At 35.4% G+C, this 14,512-nt stretch overlaps 2 protein-coding genes and 1 long non-coding RNA gene across 3 annotated transcripts; all 3 read left to right on the top strand.

Annotated features, from left to right (window-relative positions):
- Positions 1-1,642: 1,642 nt before the first annotated feature.
- Positions 1,643-5,985, top strand: LOC116713690 (peroxisomal N(1)-acetyl-spermine/spermidine oxidase-like). The gene is made up of 10 exons (XM_032553915.1): positions 1,643-2,019; positions 2,439-2,615; positions 2,715-2,842; positions 2,969-3,156; positions 3,599-3,780; positions 4,073-4,242; positions 4,403-4,488; positions 4,597-4,709; positions 5,223-5,374; positions 5,502-5,985. The coding sequence occupies exons 1-10, from the start codon at positions 1,866-1,868 to the stop codon at positions 5,616-5,618; spliced, it is 1,467 nt and encodes a 488-aa protein (XP_032409806.1). The 5' UTR covers positions 1,643-1,865; the 3' UTR covers positions 5,619-5,985.
- Positions 5,986-7,404: 1,419 nt separating this feature from the next.
- Positions 7,405-11,520, top strand: LOC116713687 (peroxisomal N(1)-acetyl-spermine/spermidine oxidase-like). The gene is made up of 10 exons (XM_032553913.1): positions 7,405-7,821; positions 8,166-8,342; positions 8,441-8,571; positions 8,693-8,880; positions 9,331-9,512; positions 9,802-9,971; positions 10,132-10,217; positions 10,355-10,467; positions 10,955-11,106; positions 11,234-11,520. Exons 1-10 carry the CDS (start codon positions 7,668-7,670, stop codon positions 11,348-11,350), a joined length of 1,470 nt encoding a protein of 489 aa, XP_032409804.1. The 5' UTR covers positions 7,405-7,667; the 3' UTR covers positions 11,351-11,520.
- A 1,455-nt stretch (positions 11,521-12,975) lies between these two features.
- Positions 12,976-14,202, top strand: LOC116713699 (uncharacterized). The gene is made up of 2 exons (XR_004337906.1): positions 12,976-13,210; positions 13,613-14,202. It is a non-coding gene; the product is annotated as an uncharacterized LOC116713699 (long non-coding RNA).
- Positions 14,203-14,512: the final 310 nt, after the last annotated feature.

The following is a 14,512-nucleotide window of genomic DNA, read 5'->3' as shown; positions in this document are numbered from 1 at the left end:
AGTATTATGTTTCATTACGTGAAGGTAATGAAACTTAAACATTTTAAAATTGTTTTCTGCAGAAGATAACCTTTCCTGTAACATATGCAGTTAGCATTTTAAATATTGCATAGAAACGAAAAACATATTGACAGAGGTAAGTTTATTACATGACAAAATAACTTCTTAATATTTCAAATCATACTTAATGTTTAATGTGGCCAGCAGTGTGAAAAATTATAAAGAGACTTTTAGCTAATTTCAGTTTTTCTCCAACTACCACCTTGAATTTTAATAATATATTAAACCTATTTAATGAATCAATTAATGTGCTGCTTTATGTCTTTGTATGTGATATTATTTGTGCTTTTTCTCTCCTGCAGGTACAGCGCGCTGAGATCTATGATACTGCATCAGCTCGAAGGCAGAGGTCACAGCAGTGACCGAGTATGACTGTTTCTGTTTGTATGACCTAATGTAATTGGGTCTGTGGGCGGGTGGGTGTGTGTATGCAAGGATTGGGAGATACACTAATAACTGTTGATTTACTATGGGACCATTTCCCAATACTGTAATGATTGTAAAGTTGAACAAGTGCTTTTATTGAAAACTATACTTGTCATTTTGTCTGATCTACTTTGTATAGCATTGTTTTTCTGAGTTACATTGCTGGCCAGCTAGTTCCCATGGGATGTATATGTGTGTCTGTCTACATTACACAATGTAGAGTGGAGGCCAGTTCCTTTTTCCCACAGTGGAAATGCTATTTATTATTCGATGATGTCACAATCAGGTGACTTTGTTGTAGTTAGATTATTGTTGTACTGACATTAACACAGTTTTAACGAATTACTCATGAAAAATAAAGACGCTCTCTAGCTAAAACTTTACAAAATATCTGAACAAGGTGAAAGACATGAGACAAAAAAGTAATTCATTTGAAAACATACAAATAAAAAACAGAAGAACTTTGGGCTTGGTTTGGATTGAAGTTTTTTCTTCCCATTTAGGATTTTCTTTTCCTCTCCATTGTTGCCCTCTTCTTGTTCAGGATGGGAGACGACGTGTAAAAACTGACATAATCTGGTGACTTCATTAGAGAAATAGGTTGAATTGCAATGGAGTGGTATTTCTCCCTATAATGTAAAACCTGTGAATTACTCACGAAATTAATTTCAAAAATTGAAAAAGATGAATCTGTAAAGTATTTGACATATCACTTGGTATTATAACATTCTGCTCTGTTAGTTAGTGTCCACTAGATGCCAGTATAACTCAATGAATCTAACAGGATAAGACAAAACAGCACTTTCACATCTTAGACTATTACGTGTCTTTTAGATGCTACTTTGTTAGCACAAATTAATGATAACGTTCTAATTTATAACAAATTATGTTATTTATTTATGTTTTCTGTAAATACATAAAGATGGAGCCTGTTTGAAATAATTGCATTTGCAATAAGAGTTTTTTCTTCTTCTTCTTCCAGAAAAATAATATTACAATAAAATCTGTAACTCTGGGTTCCCTTATAGCATAATTATAAGCAACCTCCGGGGTTTGGGGATTCAAGAAGTCACGTGTTGTACTGTAACCAGACCAGAATGCATTCGGAGTCTTTTCTATGGATAACAGTGAGGTTTTTGTGGATATCAGATGAGTCATTTCTAACAACCAGTTCAGCCTCAAAAAAAGGTGCAGCTCAGGTGTGTCCTTAATCCGCTCACTTCTGAATTACTTTGCAAGAAAGCCAGACTTAATCTACACTCAACATCTCGTAAAGTCGAGAAAGCCATGGGTCTTTACGAACAGGGAAGCGGAAGTGTGGAAGGTGAATAAAAGGTGAAAACTCGTTGCAGAAGTTAGTCTGACGCACTGAACCAGACATGGCTGAGAATTTGGATGCAAAAATAGTGATCATAGGCTGCGGGATAGCTGGGATCGCAGCGGCTCACAGGCTGGTTAAATCTGGGTTCACTAATGTCCGGATACTTGAAGCCACTGGAAGAAGTGGAGGACGAATTAAAACGGGCAGACTGGGTAAGAAACCAAACTCAAGACCTTTCTTTATGTCTGCAATTTGGTTTCTATTAGACTTGCAAACAGTAAGACCAGATAACCCATTAGACATGATTTTTTTAAGGTCTTAGATTTTGTAAGTTTAACTAAGAAAAAGTAGACTAACCTATTTATAATTTTTTAGTAGTCTCTTTCTATCTTGTGACATTATTATTATTATTATTATTATTATTATTATTATTATTATTGTTGTTGTTGTTGTTAATAATAACATTAGTATTAATATTATTATTTTATTATGTTGTTGTAATTAGAGTAATTGTTGTGCATATGATTATAATTCAATTTCCACCTAGGGAATAACCATTTTGAATCCATTGAAACAACGCTGTTTAACACTTGAAATTGAATCCATTTGCATCTTTTATGTTCCTCCACAGGTAATACCATGATAGAAATTGGTGCAGCTTTTATCCACGGTCCGTCTGCAAAGAACCCAGTGTTTTGTCTGGCCCGTGACTATAACCTCCTGGATCCTAAATCCCTCACGCCAGAGAACCAAGCCGTGGATGTTGGTGAAGATCCTCCTCTGGTTCCCAACTGGTTTACCAGTTCAGGTGAAAGGATTAGCAAACACGTTGCATTCTCAATCAAAATTAAAATACATGTTGTAGTTTTTGTGAAAAAAAAAACAAACAAACATATGTTTTATTCAGGTCAGAAGTTGAATCCTGATGACATGGATCCTGCGACAGAGTTGTTTCATGTAATCGTAGACAATACTCCAGAGTCCAAGAGTGACAAACAATCCTGGTCGAGTGTTGGAGATTTTGTGAAATCTGAGGTACATTTTTATTCAGGAAGAAAAATCAAGAAATATCTCCTTATTTTCACCAAAGCAAGGAAAAACAAAGATATGTAGGTGCTCAGATGTATTTTTTTGTTTGTTTGTTTTTTGTCCTTTATGCAGTTTCAAAGGCGTACAGCAAAGAAGTGGAAAAATAAAGATAAGCACACCAGGCAGGTTCTGGTTGGTGCCATGAATTCTATGCTGAAGGAGGAATGTTGTGCAAGTGCTACTCACTCACTGGAGGACTTAGATCTGATTGGATTCTCTATGTACCTGAGTATAAAAGGAGTGGACTGCACATTCCCAAGGTTTGCACACATGTTAGACCAGAAATAGCTGTCACCAGACTGAGGGAGTGTCGTTGAATTTATGCTGCAGGATGTTTTGCTGAAATGTAGATTTAAAATATAACTAACAAAATCACTTGGTTTCTGAAATAAAACCAATTTTATTTGCAATTTTCATCTCTGCAAATTAGGGTTAATCGATTTCTGAATACTGTAGGATAGAAAACTAAATAGAAGAAAATACAAAAAATGTGGAATTAATAGGATTTTTTAAACTAAGAAAGAGCTGTTTAATCCACTTAATTTTTTTGTACTCATCAGGAATTACAATAAATATCCGATAAATACAGAGTTGCACAAACTCAGTGCAATCTCCAAATACCTACTGCTCAAACAGTTTTATGTTGTTTTCCCCTACCTGTAAAGTAGTCTGACTTACTGTGTTTATGCTCTTGTCTGGCAGTGGTGCTGAGGGCTTAATCAGCAACTTGATGTCAGAGCTCCCCGCCAACATGGTGTCATACAGTCGGCCTGTACGCTGCATTCACTGGAGCTACAGTGAGAGTGAAGAGAATGCTGTGATGGTGGAGTGTGAGGATGGGAAAAAGATTAATGCTGATCATGTCATTGTCACCGTGTCTCTAGGTGGGCTTTTAGGCTATTTTGACCTTTGTGGCTTAAAGGCTTTGTTTGCAATGATGCTTTAGGCAATTTTTAATTATGTCTTACAAATCCAGCTGAATGAAAATGTGATGCTGCAAATGATTATTGCTACAACACATAAATGTCAATAAGTACAAATAGAGGAAGTGAGTTTTACAGACAGCCTCTTGCAGTTTACAGATTTTAAGCTTATTGGCTATTAAGCTGATTTATCCCCCCCATAAAGCTCATAACAGCATGAATTTTTTATTGTTTTTGTTTTGTTTCCATCCAGGATACCTGAAGAAACATCATTCAACTCTGTTCTCACCTCCTCTTCCTGCCAAGAAGCTGGAGTCCATTCAGACAATAGGATTTGGAACATGTGACAAAATCCATGTTGAGTTTGAATCCCCCTGGTGGGATGCTGACTGTGAGATCATTTATCTGGTGTGGGATGATGAGGTTTGTAAAACTGCTCTTCACAAATATAGAGATTTTTCTAAAGAGACTAAATCAATATGAATTCTGCAGCATAAAAAGTTCTTGCTGATTATTCTAACAATTCTGCACCATCAACCAGGTCTTAAGTCAATCCTGTTGATACTTTTTTTGTCTTTTGCAGGAGGATATTTCAGACCATGTGTCAGATATAAGCAAAAACTGGGTTAGGAAGATCTCATCATTTAATGTGGTGAAATCCTCTAAAAGGTCAGCAATGTCACAATGTTTTTCTCAAAAAGATTTTAATTGAAATTTAACAAGCAAGCACACAAAGCAGTGAAAGATCTAACTTCATGTTGACTATGAACCCTATAGTGGAAGCCATGTTCTCTGCGGTTGGATTTCTGGACACGAGGCGGAGCACATGGAAACACTTCCTGAGCAGGAAGTTAGGCGTTCCATCACAGAGCTCATCCATAGATTCTCAGGTGATCCTTACTTCAGAGAAAAATAAGAACACGTGTTGTTTTCTTGTTTTCATAATGGGAATTTATAAAACTTTTCCCTGTAAAGCAACTTAGACAGTCTAATTATGATTACCCTGTACATTTATGCATACATGGTATCCTTAAGTAATTAAAAAGGACTTTTTTGTAGAGCTATGATCAATTGTTTTCTGTTACTGTAGCATTTTGACAGACATTGCTATTTACAGGGTAAACACTTGCACACCCATGCGCATAATGACAACTTGTCACGACTGAGCCAAAGCTGACTTTCAAGTATTTCACAAGAATTTAGCTATACTTTTCAGATTGCTATACTCAAAAATAAATTAATAAGGGAGTTCATTATTTATTTGAAAAGCATGTAGCTAATGTTTTTCCCACACTTTCCTATTTTATGTTTTTTCATGGAGATCAGTGTCAGTATTTTTACAATCAATAGTACAAGTCTATGTTTGTAAATAGTCTGTTTTTAATATAATTGTCTGTATTTAGGAGACCTGACCATCACACCTACGAGAATCGAGTGTACCCGGTGGTTTCATGATCGCTGGACGTTGGGATCTTACTGCCACCCAGCAATCGGTTGCTCAGCGCAGAATTTTAAGAACATGATGGAGCCCTTGCCAACCAGAGGAAAGCAGGAGGTTTACAAATTAACATTTTTTATTTAGACACAAGCTTACATTTATCTTGACCGTACGCATGCAAAAAAAAAAAAAAAGTTAATCTGTAAAGCTGTTGTCATTTATAGACTTTATGTTTATGCTTCAGCCCCTGCAGGTGATGTTTGCTGGAGAGGCCACTCATCCGTCCTACTACTCAACCATGCATGGAGCACTACTCTCTGGCCGGAGGGAAGCTGACAGACTCATCTCTCACTACTCTTAAACCAGTCCCTTCCATCCCCAAGAAAAGTAAAAAATTAATCCCCCCTCAGCGTGAAATTATAATTCCTGTCCTACTAATCAGGTGACACCAGCTATGGAACATCTTTATCATTGAACAAAGAATCTGTAAGCTGTTTCTCAGAACACATTAAACTCCTTAGTTGTCATAAATGTATGCTTTTATAAGTGTCCCTTAAGATAGCTGGAAACTCTGGTGCAAGGTACACAAACTGTAGATACAGAAAGGGGATCAGCAGAGGCAAAGTCAAAAACAGGCAGTTAATTAACCTGAAATATTATGCAACAAGTAACAAATACTCTGTAACTGTGGATTCAATGAATAAATTTGGGGTCAGTGGGTCAAATGATATGAGACTATTGTAATTATTTTTTAGCTTCTGTACCTATTTTTCTCTAGCAAGGAAATAGAACAATGTTTCAGAGGTGGAAGGTAAAAAGAAATAGAGCTCCAGATATGTTCTCACTGTGTCCAAGTTTGCAAACACCAAGATTGGAGTTGAGAGAAGGGCCTGACGTCATCCATTCTTGCTTCAGGGAAAACAACAAATGACATGGGACAATCTGGACTTGGATGAACATAATAAGAACCCAAAAGTTTTCTTCATACCTATATCAAATATTATGGGAAAATGGACAGAATCAGGGTCATTTTTAATGCCATGCTTTAGAACCATTCAGTTAAATAAATTTGCAGATTGACCAGCCTGAATATACTATCTGAGCAGTTTATGTAATGCTATGATAGCATCATTTTTGGGAATGCTTCAAAGAGCAAGTGTAATGTAGGTTTTATTGTACATGTATACCTACATAAAGTCTCAGTGAAACAAAACATTAGTTGAGCTGAATAAATGAAAACACATAAAAATGAAAAGATAAGTATTAATATAGAAAGTTGAAAGCAAAAAGGTTTTATTGTCTTTTACATGTATGTATGCAGGTTTATGCATATATGTCATAAATATAAAATTTAGTAAGATAAATATTTTAAACCTATTAATTAAAAATAAGATTTTTACGCTCTCTAGCTAAAACTTTACAAAATATCCGAACAAGGTGAAAGACATGAGACAAAAAAGTAATTCATTTGAAAACATACAAATTAAAAACAGAAGAACTTTTGCTTGGTTTGGATTGAAGTTTTTTCTTCCCATTTAGGATTTTCTTTTCCTCTCCATTGTTGCCCTCTTCTTGTTCAGGATGGGAGACGACGTGTAAAAACTGACATAATCTGGTGACTTCATTAGAGAAATAGGTTGAATTGCAATGGAGTGGTATTTCTCCCTATAATGTAAAACCTGTGAATTACTCACGAAATTAAGTTCAAAAATTGAAAAAGATGAATCTTTAAAGTATTCGACATATCATTTGGTATTATAACATTCTGCTCTGTTAGTTAGTGTCCACTAGATGCCAGTATAACTCAATGAATCTAACAGGATCAAACAAAACAGCACTTTCACATCTTAGAATATTACGTGTCTTTTAGCTGCTAATTTGTTAGCACAAGTTAATGATAACGTTCTAATTTATAACAAATTATGTTATTTATTTATGTTTTCTGTAAATACATAAAGATGGAGCCTGTTTGAAATAATTGCATTTGCAATAAGAGTTTTTTTTTCTTCTTCTTCTTCCAGAAAAATAATACAATAAAATATGTAACTCTGGGTTCCCTTATAGCATAATTATAAGCAACCTCCGGGATTTGGGGATTCAAGAAGTCACGTGTTGTACTGTAACCAGACCAGAATGCATTCGGAGTCTTTTCTATGGATAACAGGGAGTTTTTGTGGATACGAGTAATTTCTAACAACCAGTTCAGCCTCGAACAAATTGTGCAGCTCAGGTGTGTCCTTAATCCGCTCACTTCTGAATTACTTTGCAAGAAAGCCAGACTTAATCTACACTCAACATCTCGTAAAGTCGAGAAAGCCGTGGGTCTTTACAAACAGGGAAGCGGAAGTGTGGAAGGTGAATAAAAGGTGAAAACTCGTTGCAGAAGTTAGTCTGACGCACTGAACCAGACATGGCTGAGAATGTGGATGCAAAAATAGTGATCATAGGCTGCGGGATAGCTGGGATCGCAGCGGCTCACAGGCTGGTTAAATCTGGGTTCACTAATGTCCGGATACTTGAAGCCACTGGAAGAAGTGGAGGTCGAATTAAAACTGGCAGACTGGGTAAGAAACCAAACTCAAGACCTTTCTTTATGTCTGCAATTTGGTTTCTATTAGACTTGCAAACAGTAAGACCAGATAACCCATTAGACATTATTTTTTTAAGGTCTTAGATTTTGTAAGTTTAACTAAGAAAAAGTAGACTAACCTATTTATAATTTTTTAGTAGTCTCTTTCAATCTTGTGAGATTATTATTATTTTATTATGTTGTTGTAATTAGAGTAATTGTTGTGCATATAATTATAATTCAATTTATACGCAGGGAATAACCATTTTGAATCCTTTGAAACAACGCTGTTTAACACTTTAAATTGAATCCATTTGCATCTTTTGTGTTCCTCCACAGGTAATACCATGATAGAAATTGGTGCAGCTTTTATCCACGGTCCGTCTGAAGAGAACCCAGTGTTTTGTCTGGCCCGTGACTATAACCTCCTGGATCCTAAATCCCTCACGCCAGAGAACCAAGCCGTGGATGTTGGTGAATATCCTCCTCTGGTTCCCAACTGGTTTACCAGTTCAGGTGAAAGGATTAGCAAACATGTTGCATTCTCAATCAAAACTAAAATACATGTTGTAGTCCTCGTGAAAAAAAGACATATACGGTATATGTTTATTCAGGTCAGAAGTTGAATCCTGATGACATGGATCCTGCGACAGAGTTGTTTCATGTAATCTTGGAAAATACTCCACAGTCCAAGAGTCACAAACAACGATCCTGGCCGAGTGTTGGAGATTTTGTGAGATCTGAGGTACATTTTCATTCAAGATATTTCTTGAAGAAAAATCAAGAAATATCTCCTTATTTTCACCAAAGCAAGGAAAAACAGAGATATGTAGGTGCTCAGATATATTTTTTTGCCCTTTATGCAGGTACGAAGGCGAACAGCAAAGAGGTGGAAAAATAAAGATAAGCACACCAGGCAGGTGCTGCTGGGTGCCATCAGTACTATGCTGAAGGAGGAATGTTGTTCAAGTGCTACTCACTCACTGGAGGACTTAGATCTGGTTGGATTCTCTATGTACCTGAGTATAAAAGGAGTGGACTGCACATTCCCAAGGTTTGCACACATGTTAGACCAGAAATAGCTGTCACCAGACTGAGGGAGTGTCGTTGAATTTATGCTGCAGGATGTTTTGCTGAAATGTAGAAATAAAATATAACTAACAAAATCGCTTGGTTTCTGAAATAAAACCAATTTTATTTGCAATTTTCATCTCTGCAAATTAGGGTTAGTCGATTTCTGAATACTGTAGGATAGAAAACTAAATAGAAGAAAATACAAAAAATGTGAAATTAATAGGATTTTTTTTTAAACTAAGAAAGAGCTGTTTAATCCACTTAATTTTTTTGTACTCATCAGGAATTACAATACATGTAATCTCCGATAAATACAGAGTTGCACAAACTCAGTGCAATCTCCAAATACCTACTGCTCAAACAGTTTTATGTTGTTTTTCCCTACCTGTAAAGTAGTCTGACTTACCGTGTTTATGCTCTTGTCTGGCAGTGGTGCTGAGGGCTTAATCAGCAACTTGATGTCAGAGCTCCCCGCCAACTTGGTGTCATACAGTCGGCCTGTACGCTGCATTCACTGGAGCTACAGCGAGAGTGAAGAGAATGCTGTGATGGTGGAGTGTGAGGATGGGGAAAATATTAATGCTGATCATGTCATTGTCACCGTGTCTCTAGGTGGGCTTTTAGGCTATTTTGACCTTTGCAGCTTAAAGGCTTTATCTGCAAGAACGTTTTAGGTGATTTTTACCTATGTCTTACAAATCCAGCTGAATGAAAATGTGGTTCTGCAAATGATTGTTGCTACAACACATGCCAACAAGTTCAAATAGAGGAAGTGAGTTCTACAGACAGCCTCTTGCAGTTTACAGATTTAAAGTTTTTTGAGTTTTAAGCTGATTTTTCCCCCCCTTAAAGCTCATGAAAGCATTAAATTTTTTATTGTTTTTTTTTTGTTTCCATCCAGGATACCTGAAGAAACATCATTCAACTCTGTTCTCACCTCCTCTTCCTGCCCAGAAGCTGAAGTCCATTCAGACAATAGGATTTGGAACATGTGACAAAATCCATGTTGAGTTTGAATCCCCCTGGTGGGATGCTGACTGTGAGATCATTTATCTGGTGTGGGATGATGAGGTTTGTAAAACTGCTCTTCACAAATATAGAAATTTTTCTAAAGAGACTAAATCAATATGAATTCTGCAGCATAAAAAGATCTTGCTGATTATTCTAACACTTCTGAACCATCAACCAGGTCTTAAGTCAATCCTGTTGATATTTTTTTTGTCTTTTGCAGGAGGATATTTCAGACCATGTGTCAGATATAAGCAAAAACTGGGTTAGGAAGATCTCATCATTTAATGTGGTGAAATCCTCTAAAAGGTCAGCAACATAACAGTATTTATGTTACTGTTATGATTTTAATTGAAATCATAACAGTGTGATTTTAATTGAAATTTAACAAGCAAGCACACAAAGCAGTGAAAGATCTAACTTCATGTTGACTATGAACCCTATAGTGGAAGCCATGTTCTCTGCGGTTGGATTTCTGGACACGAGGCGGAGCACATGGAAACACTTCCTGAGCAGGAAGTTAGGCGTTCCATCACAGAGCTTATCCATAGATTCTCAGGTGATCCTTACTTCAGAAAAAAATAACAACACGTGTTGTTTTCTTGTTTTCATAACAGGAATTTATAAAACATTTCCCTGTTAAGCAACTTAAACAGTCTAATTATGATTACCCTGTAGATTTATGCATACATGGTATCCTTAAGTAATTAAAAAGGACTTTTTGTAGAGCTATGATCAATTGTTTTCTGTTACTGTAGCATTTTGACAGACATTGCTATTTACAGGGTAAACATTTGCCACTTGTCACGACTGAGCCAAAGCTGACTTTCAAGTATTTCACAAGAATTTAGCTATACTTTTCAGATTGCTATACTCAAAAATAAATTAATAAGGGAGTTCATATTTGTAAAGCATGTAGCCAGTATTTTTCCCATACTTTCCTATTTTATGTTTTTTCATGGAGATCAGTGTCAGTATTTTTTCAATCAATAGTACATGTCTATGTTTGTAAATAGTCTGTTTTTAATATAATTGTCTGTATTTAGGAGACCTGACCATCACACCTACGAGAATCGAGTGTACCCGGTGGTTTCATGATCGCTGGACGTTGGGATCTTACTGCCACCCAGCAATCGGTTGCACAGCGGAGAATTTTAAGAACATGATGGAGCCCTTGCCAATGATAGAAAAGCAGGAGGTTTACAAATTAACATTTTTTATTTAGACACAAGCTTACATTTATCTTGACCGTGCGCATGCAAAAAAAAAAAAAAAGTTAATCTGTAAAGCTGTTGTCATTTATAGACTTTATGTTTATGCTTCAGCCCCTGCAGGTGATGTTTGCTGGAGAGGCCACTCATCCGTCCTACTACTCAACCATGCATGGAGCACTACTCTCTGGCCGGAGGGAAGCTGACAGACTCATCTCTCACTACTCTTAAACCAGTCCCTTCCATCCCCAAGAAAAGTTGAAAATTAATCCCCCCTCAGCATGAAATTATAATTCCTGTCCTTCTAATCAGGTGATACCAGCTATGTAAGGTCTTTATCTTTGAACAAAGAATCTGTAAGCTGTTTCTCAGAACACATTAAACTCCTGAGTTGTCATAAATGTATGCTTTTATAAATATCTCTTAAAATATCTGGAAACTCTGGGGCAAGGTACACAAACTGTAGATACAGAAACGGGATCAGCAGAGGCAAAGTCAAAAACAGGCAGTTAATTAACCTGAAATATTATGCAACAAGTAACAAATACTCTGTAACTGTGGATTCAATTAATAAATTTGGGGTCAGTGGGGCAAATGATATGAGACTATTGTAATTATTTTTTAGCTTCTGTACCTATTTTTCTCTAGCAAGGAAATAGAACAATGTTTCAGAGGTGGAAGGTAAAAAGAAATAGAGCTGCGGATATGTTTTCACTGTGTCCAAGTTTGCAAACACCAAGGTTGGAGTTGAGAGAAGGGCCTGACGTCATCCATGCTTGCTTCAGGGAAAACAACAAACAACTAAGCACAATCTGGACTTGGATGAACATAATAAGAACCCAAAAGTTTTCTTCATACCTACATCAAATATTATGGGAAAATGGACAGAATCAGGGTCATTTTTAATGCCATGCTTTAGAACCATTCAGTTAAATAAATTTGCAGATTGACCAGCCTGGATATACTATCTGAGCAGTTTATGTAATGCTATGATAGCATCATTTTTGGGAATGCTTCGAAGAGCAAGTGTAATGTAGGTGTTATTGTACATGTATACCTACATAAAGTCACAGTGAAACAAATCATTAGTTGAGCTGAATAAATGAAAACACATAAAAATGAAACGATAAGTATTAATATAGAAAGTTGAAAGCAAAAAGGTTATATTGTTTTTTACATGTATGCAGATTTATGCATATATATCATAAATATAACATTTATTAAGATAAATATTTTAAACCTATTCATTAAAAAGATTTTTACTTTTATACTGCATATGGTAGTCATATTGAGTAAATTACAACATAATTGAAAATGTATTTATTTCAGTAACACAATTTACTAAGTGAAGAGTAATTATATGCAGACTAATGTCTTCATTCATTATTGAAGATAAGGATTTTTCAAATACAAGAAAAAATGAAAAGATAATTTGTAAAGTTTTTATTTGCTTCTATATATAAACTGATAAAACGTATTAGCTCAGAAGCTAATAAGGTTATAAATATATATATATATATATAATATATATATATATATATATATATATATATATATATATATATATATATATATATATATCTATATATATATATATATATATATATATATATATATATATATATATAGTATGTATATTCGTTTTTTAGCTTATTTATATAAGCTAATAAAAACTTAGCTACGCAATTTTGCTAGGTTGTTTAATTAGTGAGTCATATACAGTACATGTACATGGTAAATATATTTAATATCCTAAATTTGTTATGAGTCTAATTTATTTACTTACGGAAGTATTTTAAAAAGCTTTTATTTTGAAAGTGTGTACCAGAAGATATTTCCAACGCCAGTCTGCCATGAGGAAGTAGCAGGAGAACGTTATCCAGAGCAAGTGTGCTGCAGCTATGGCTGGAAACAGGAACGTAAACATTGTTATCGTAGGCGGTGGGATAGCGGGGATCGCTGCGGCTCACAGGCTGGTTAATTCTGTGTTCACTAATGTCCACATACTTGAAGCAACTGAAAGAAGTGGAGGACGAATTAAAACTGGCAGATTTGGTGAGTCTGGTGGGCTCAGAAAATGCTGACAAAGAAGTAAGTGAACAGTAACTCAGCAGGAAAAAATAACTCAGCAAGTATTATGTTTCATTACGTGAAGGTAATGAAACTTAAGCATTTTAAAATTGTTTTCTGCAGAAGATAACCTTTCCTGTAACATATGCAGTCAGCATTTTAAATATTGCATAGAAACGAAAAACATATTGACAGAGGTAAGTTTATTACATGACAAAATAACTTCTTAATATTTCAAATCATACTTAATGTTTAATGTGGCCAGCAGTGTGAAAAATTATAAAGAGACTTTTAGCTAATTTCAGTTTTTCTCCAACTACCACCTTGAATTTTAATAATATATTAAACCTATTTAATGAATCAATTAATGTGCTGCTTTATGTCTTTGTATGTGATATTATTTGTGCTTTTTCTCTCCTGCAGGTACAGCGCGCTGAGATCTATGATACTGCATCAGCTCGATGGCAGAGGTCACAGCAGTGACCGAGTATGACTGTTTCTGTTTGTATGACCTAATGTAATTGGGTCTGTGGGCGGGTGGGTGTGTGTATACAAGGATTGGGAGATACACTAATAACTGTTGATTTACTATGGGACCATTTCCCAATACTGTAATGATTGTAAAGTTGAACAAGTGCTTTTATTGAAAACTATACTTGTCGTTTTGTCTGATCTACTTTGTATAGCATTGTTTTTCTGAGTTACATTGCTGGCCAGCTAGTTCCCATGGGATGTATATGTGTGTCTATCTACATTACACAATGTAGAGTGGAGGCCAATTCCTTTTTCCCACAGTGGAAATGCTATTTATTATTCGATGATGTCACAATCAGGTGACTTTGTTGTAGTTAGATTATTGTTGTAATGACATTAACACAGTTTTAACGAATTACTCGTGAAAAATAAAGACGCTCTCTAGCTAAAACTTTACAAAATATCTGAACAAGGTGAAAGACATGAGACAAAAAAGTAATTCATTTGAAAACATACAAATAAAAAACAGAAGAACTTTTGTTTGGTTTGGATTGAAGTTTTTTCTTCCCATTTAGGATTTTCTTTTCCTCTCCATTGTTGCCCTCTTCTTGTTCAGGATGGGAGACGAAGTGTAAAAACTGACATAATCTGGTGACTTCATTACAGAAATAAGTCGAATTGCAATGGAGTGGTATTTCTCCCTATAATGTAAAACCCGTGAATTACTCACGAAATTAATTTCAAAAATTGAAAAAGATGAATCTGTAAAGTATTTGACATATCACTTGGTATTATAACATTCTGCTCTGTTAGTTAGTGTCCACTAGATGCCAGTATAACTCAATGAAT

Source organism: Xiphophorus hellerii, chromosome 22 (genome assembly GCF_003331165.1).
Source record: "Xiphophorus hellerii strain 12219 chromosome 22, Xiphophorus_hellerii-4.1, whole genome shotgun sequence".
Lineage (NCBI taxonomy): Eukaryota > Metazoa > Chordata > Actinopteri > Cyprinodontiformes > Poeciliidae > Xiphophorus > Xiphophorus hellerii.
This window is presented reverse-complemented; position numbering and strand designations above follow the sequence as displayed.

What these genes read in the sequence shown, in the direction of transcription:
- LOC116713690 (XM_032553915.1), top strand. Translation starts at nt 1,866, where the DNA reads ATGGCTGAGAATTTGGATGCAAAAATAGTGATCATAGGCTGCGGGATA. An exon ending in CATTGTCACCGTGTCTCTAG is followed by an intron (nt 3,781 to 4,072) that starts GTGGGCTTTTAG and finishes GTTTCCATCCAG; the next exon opens with GATACCTGAAGAAACATCAT. An exon ending in CAACCAGAGGAAAGCAGGAG is followed by an intron (nt 5,375 to 5,501) that starts GTTTACAAATTA and finishes TTTATGCTTCAG; the next exon opens with CCCCTGCAGGTGATGTTTGC.
- LOC116713687 (XM_032553913.1), top strand. Translation starts at nt 7,668, where the DNA reads ATGGCTGAGAATGTGGATGCAAAAATAGTGATCATAGGCTGCGGGATA. An exon ending in GAGATTTTGTGAGATCTGAG is followed by an intron (nt 8,572 to 8,692) that starts GTACATTTTCAT and finishes CCCTTTATGCAG; the next exon opens with GTACGAAGGCGAACAGCAAA. An exon ending in CATTGTCACCGTGTCTCTAG is followed by an intron (nt 9,513 to 9,801) that starts GTGGGCTTTTAG and finishes GTTTCCATCCAG; the next exon opens with GATACCTGAAGAAACATCAT.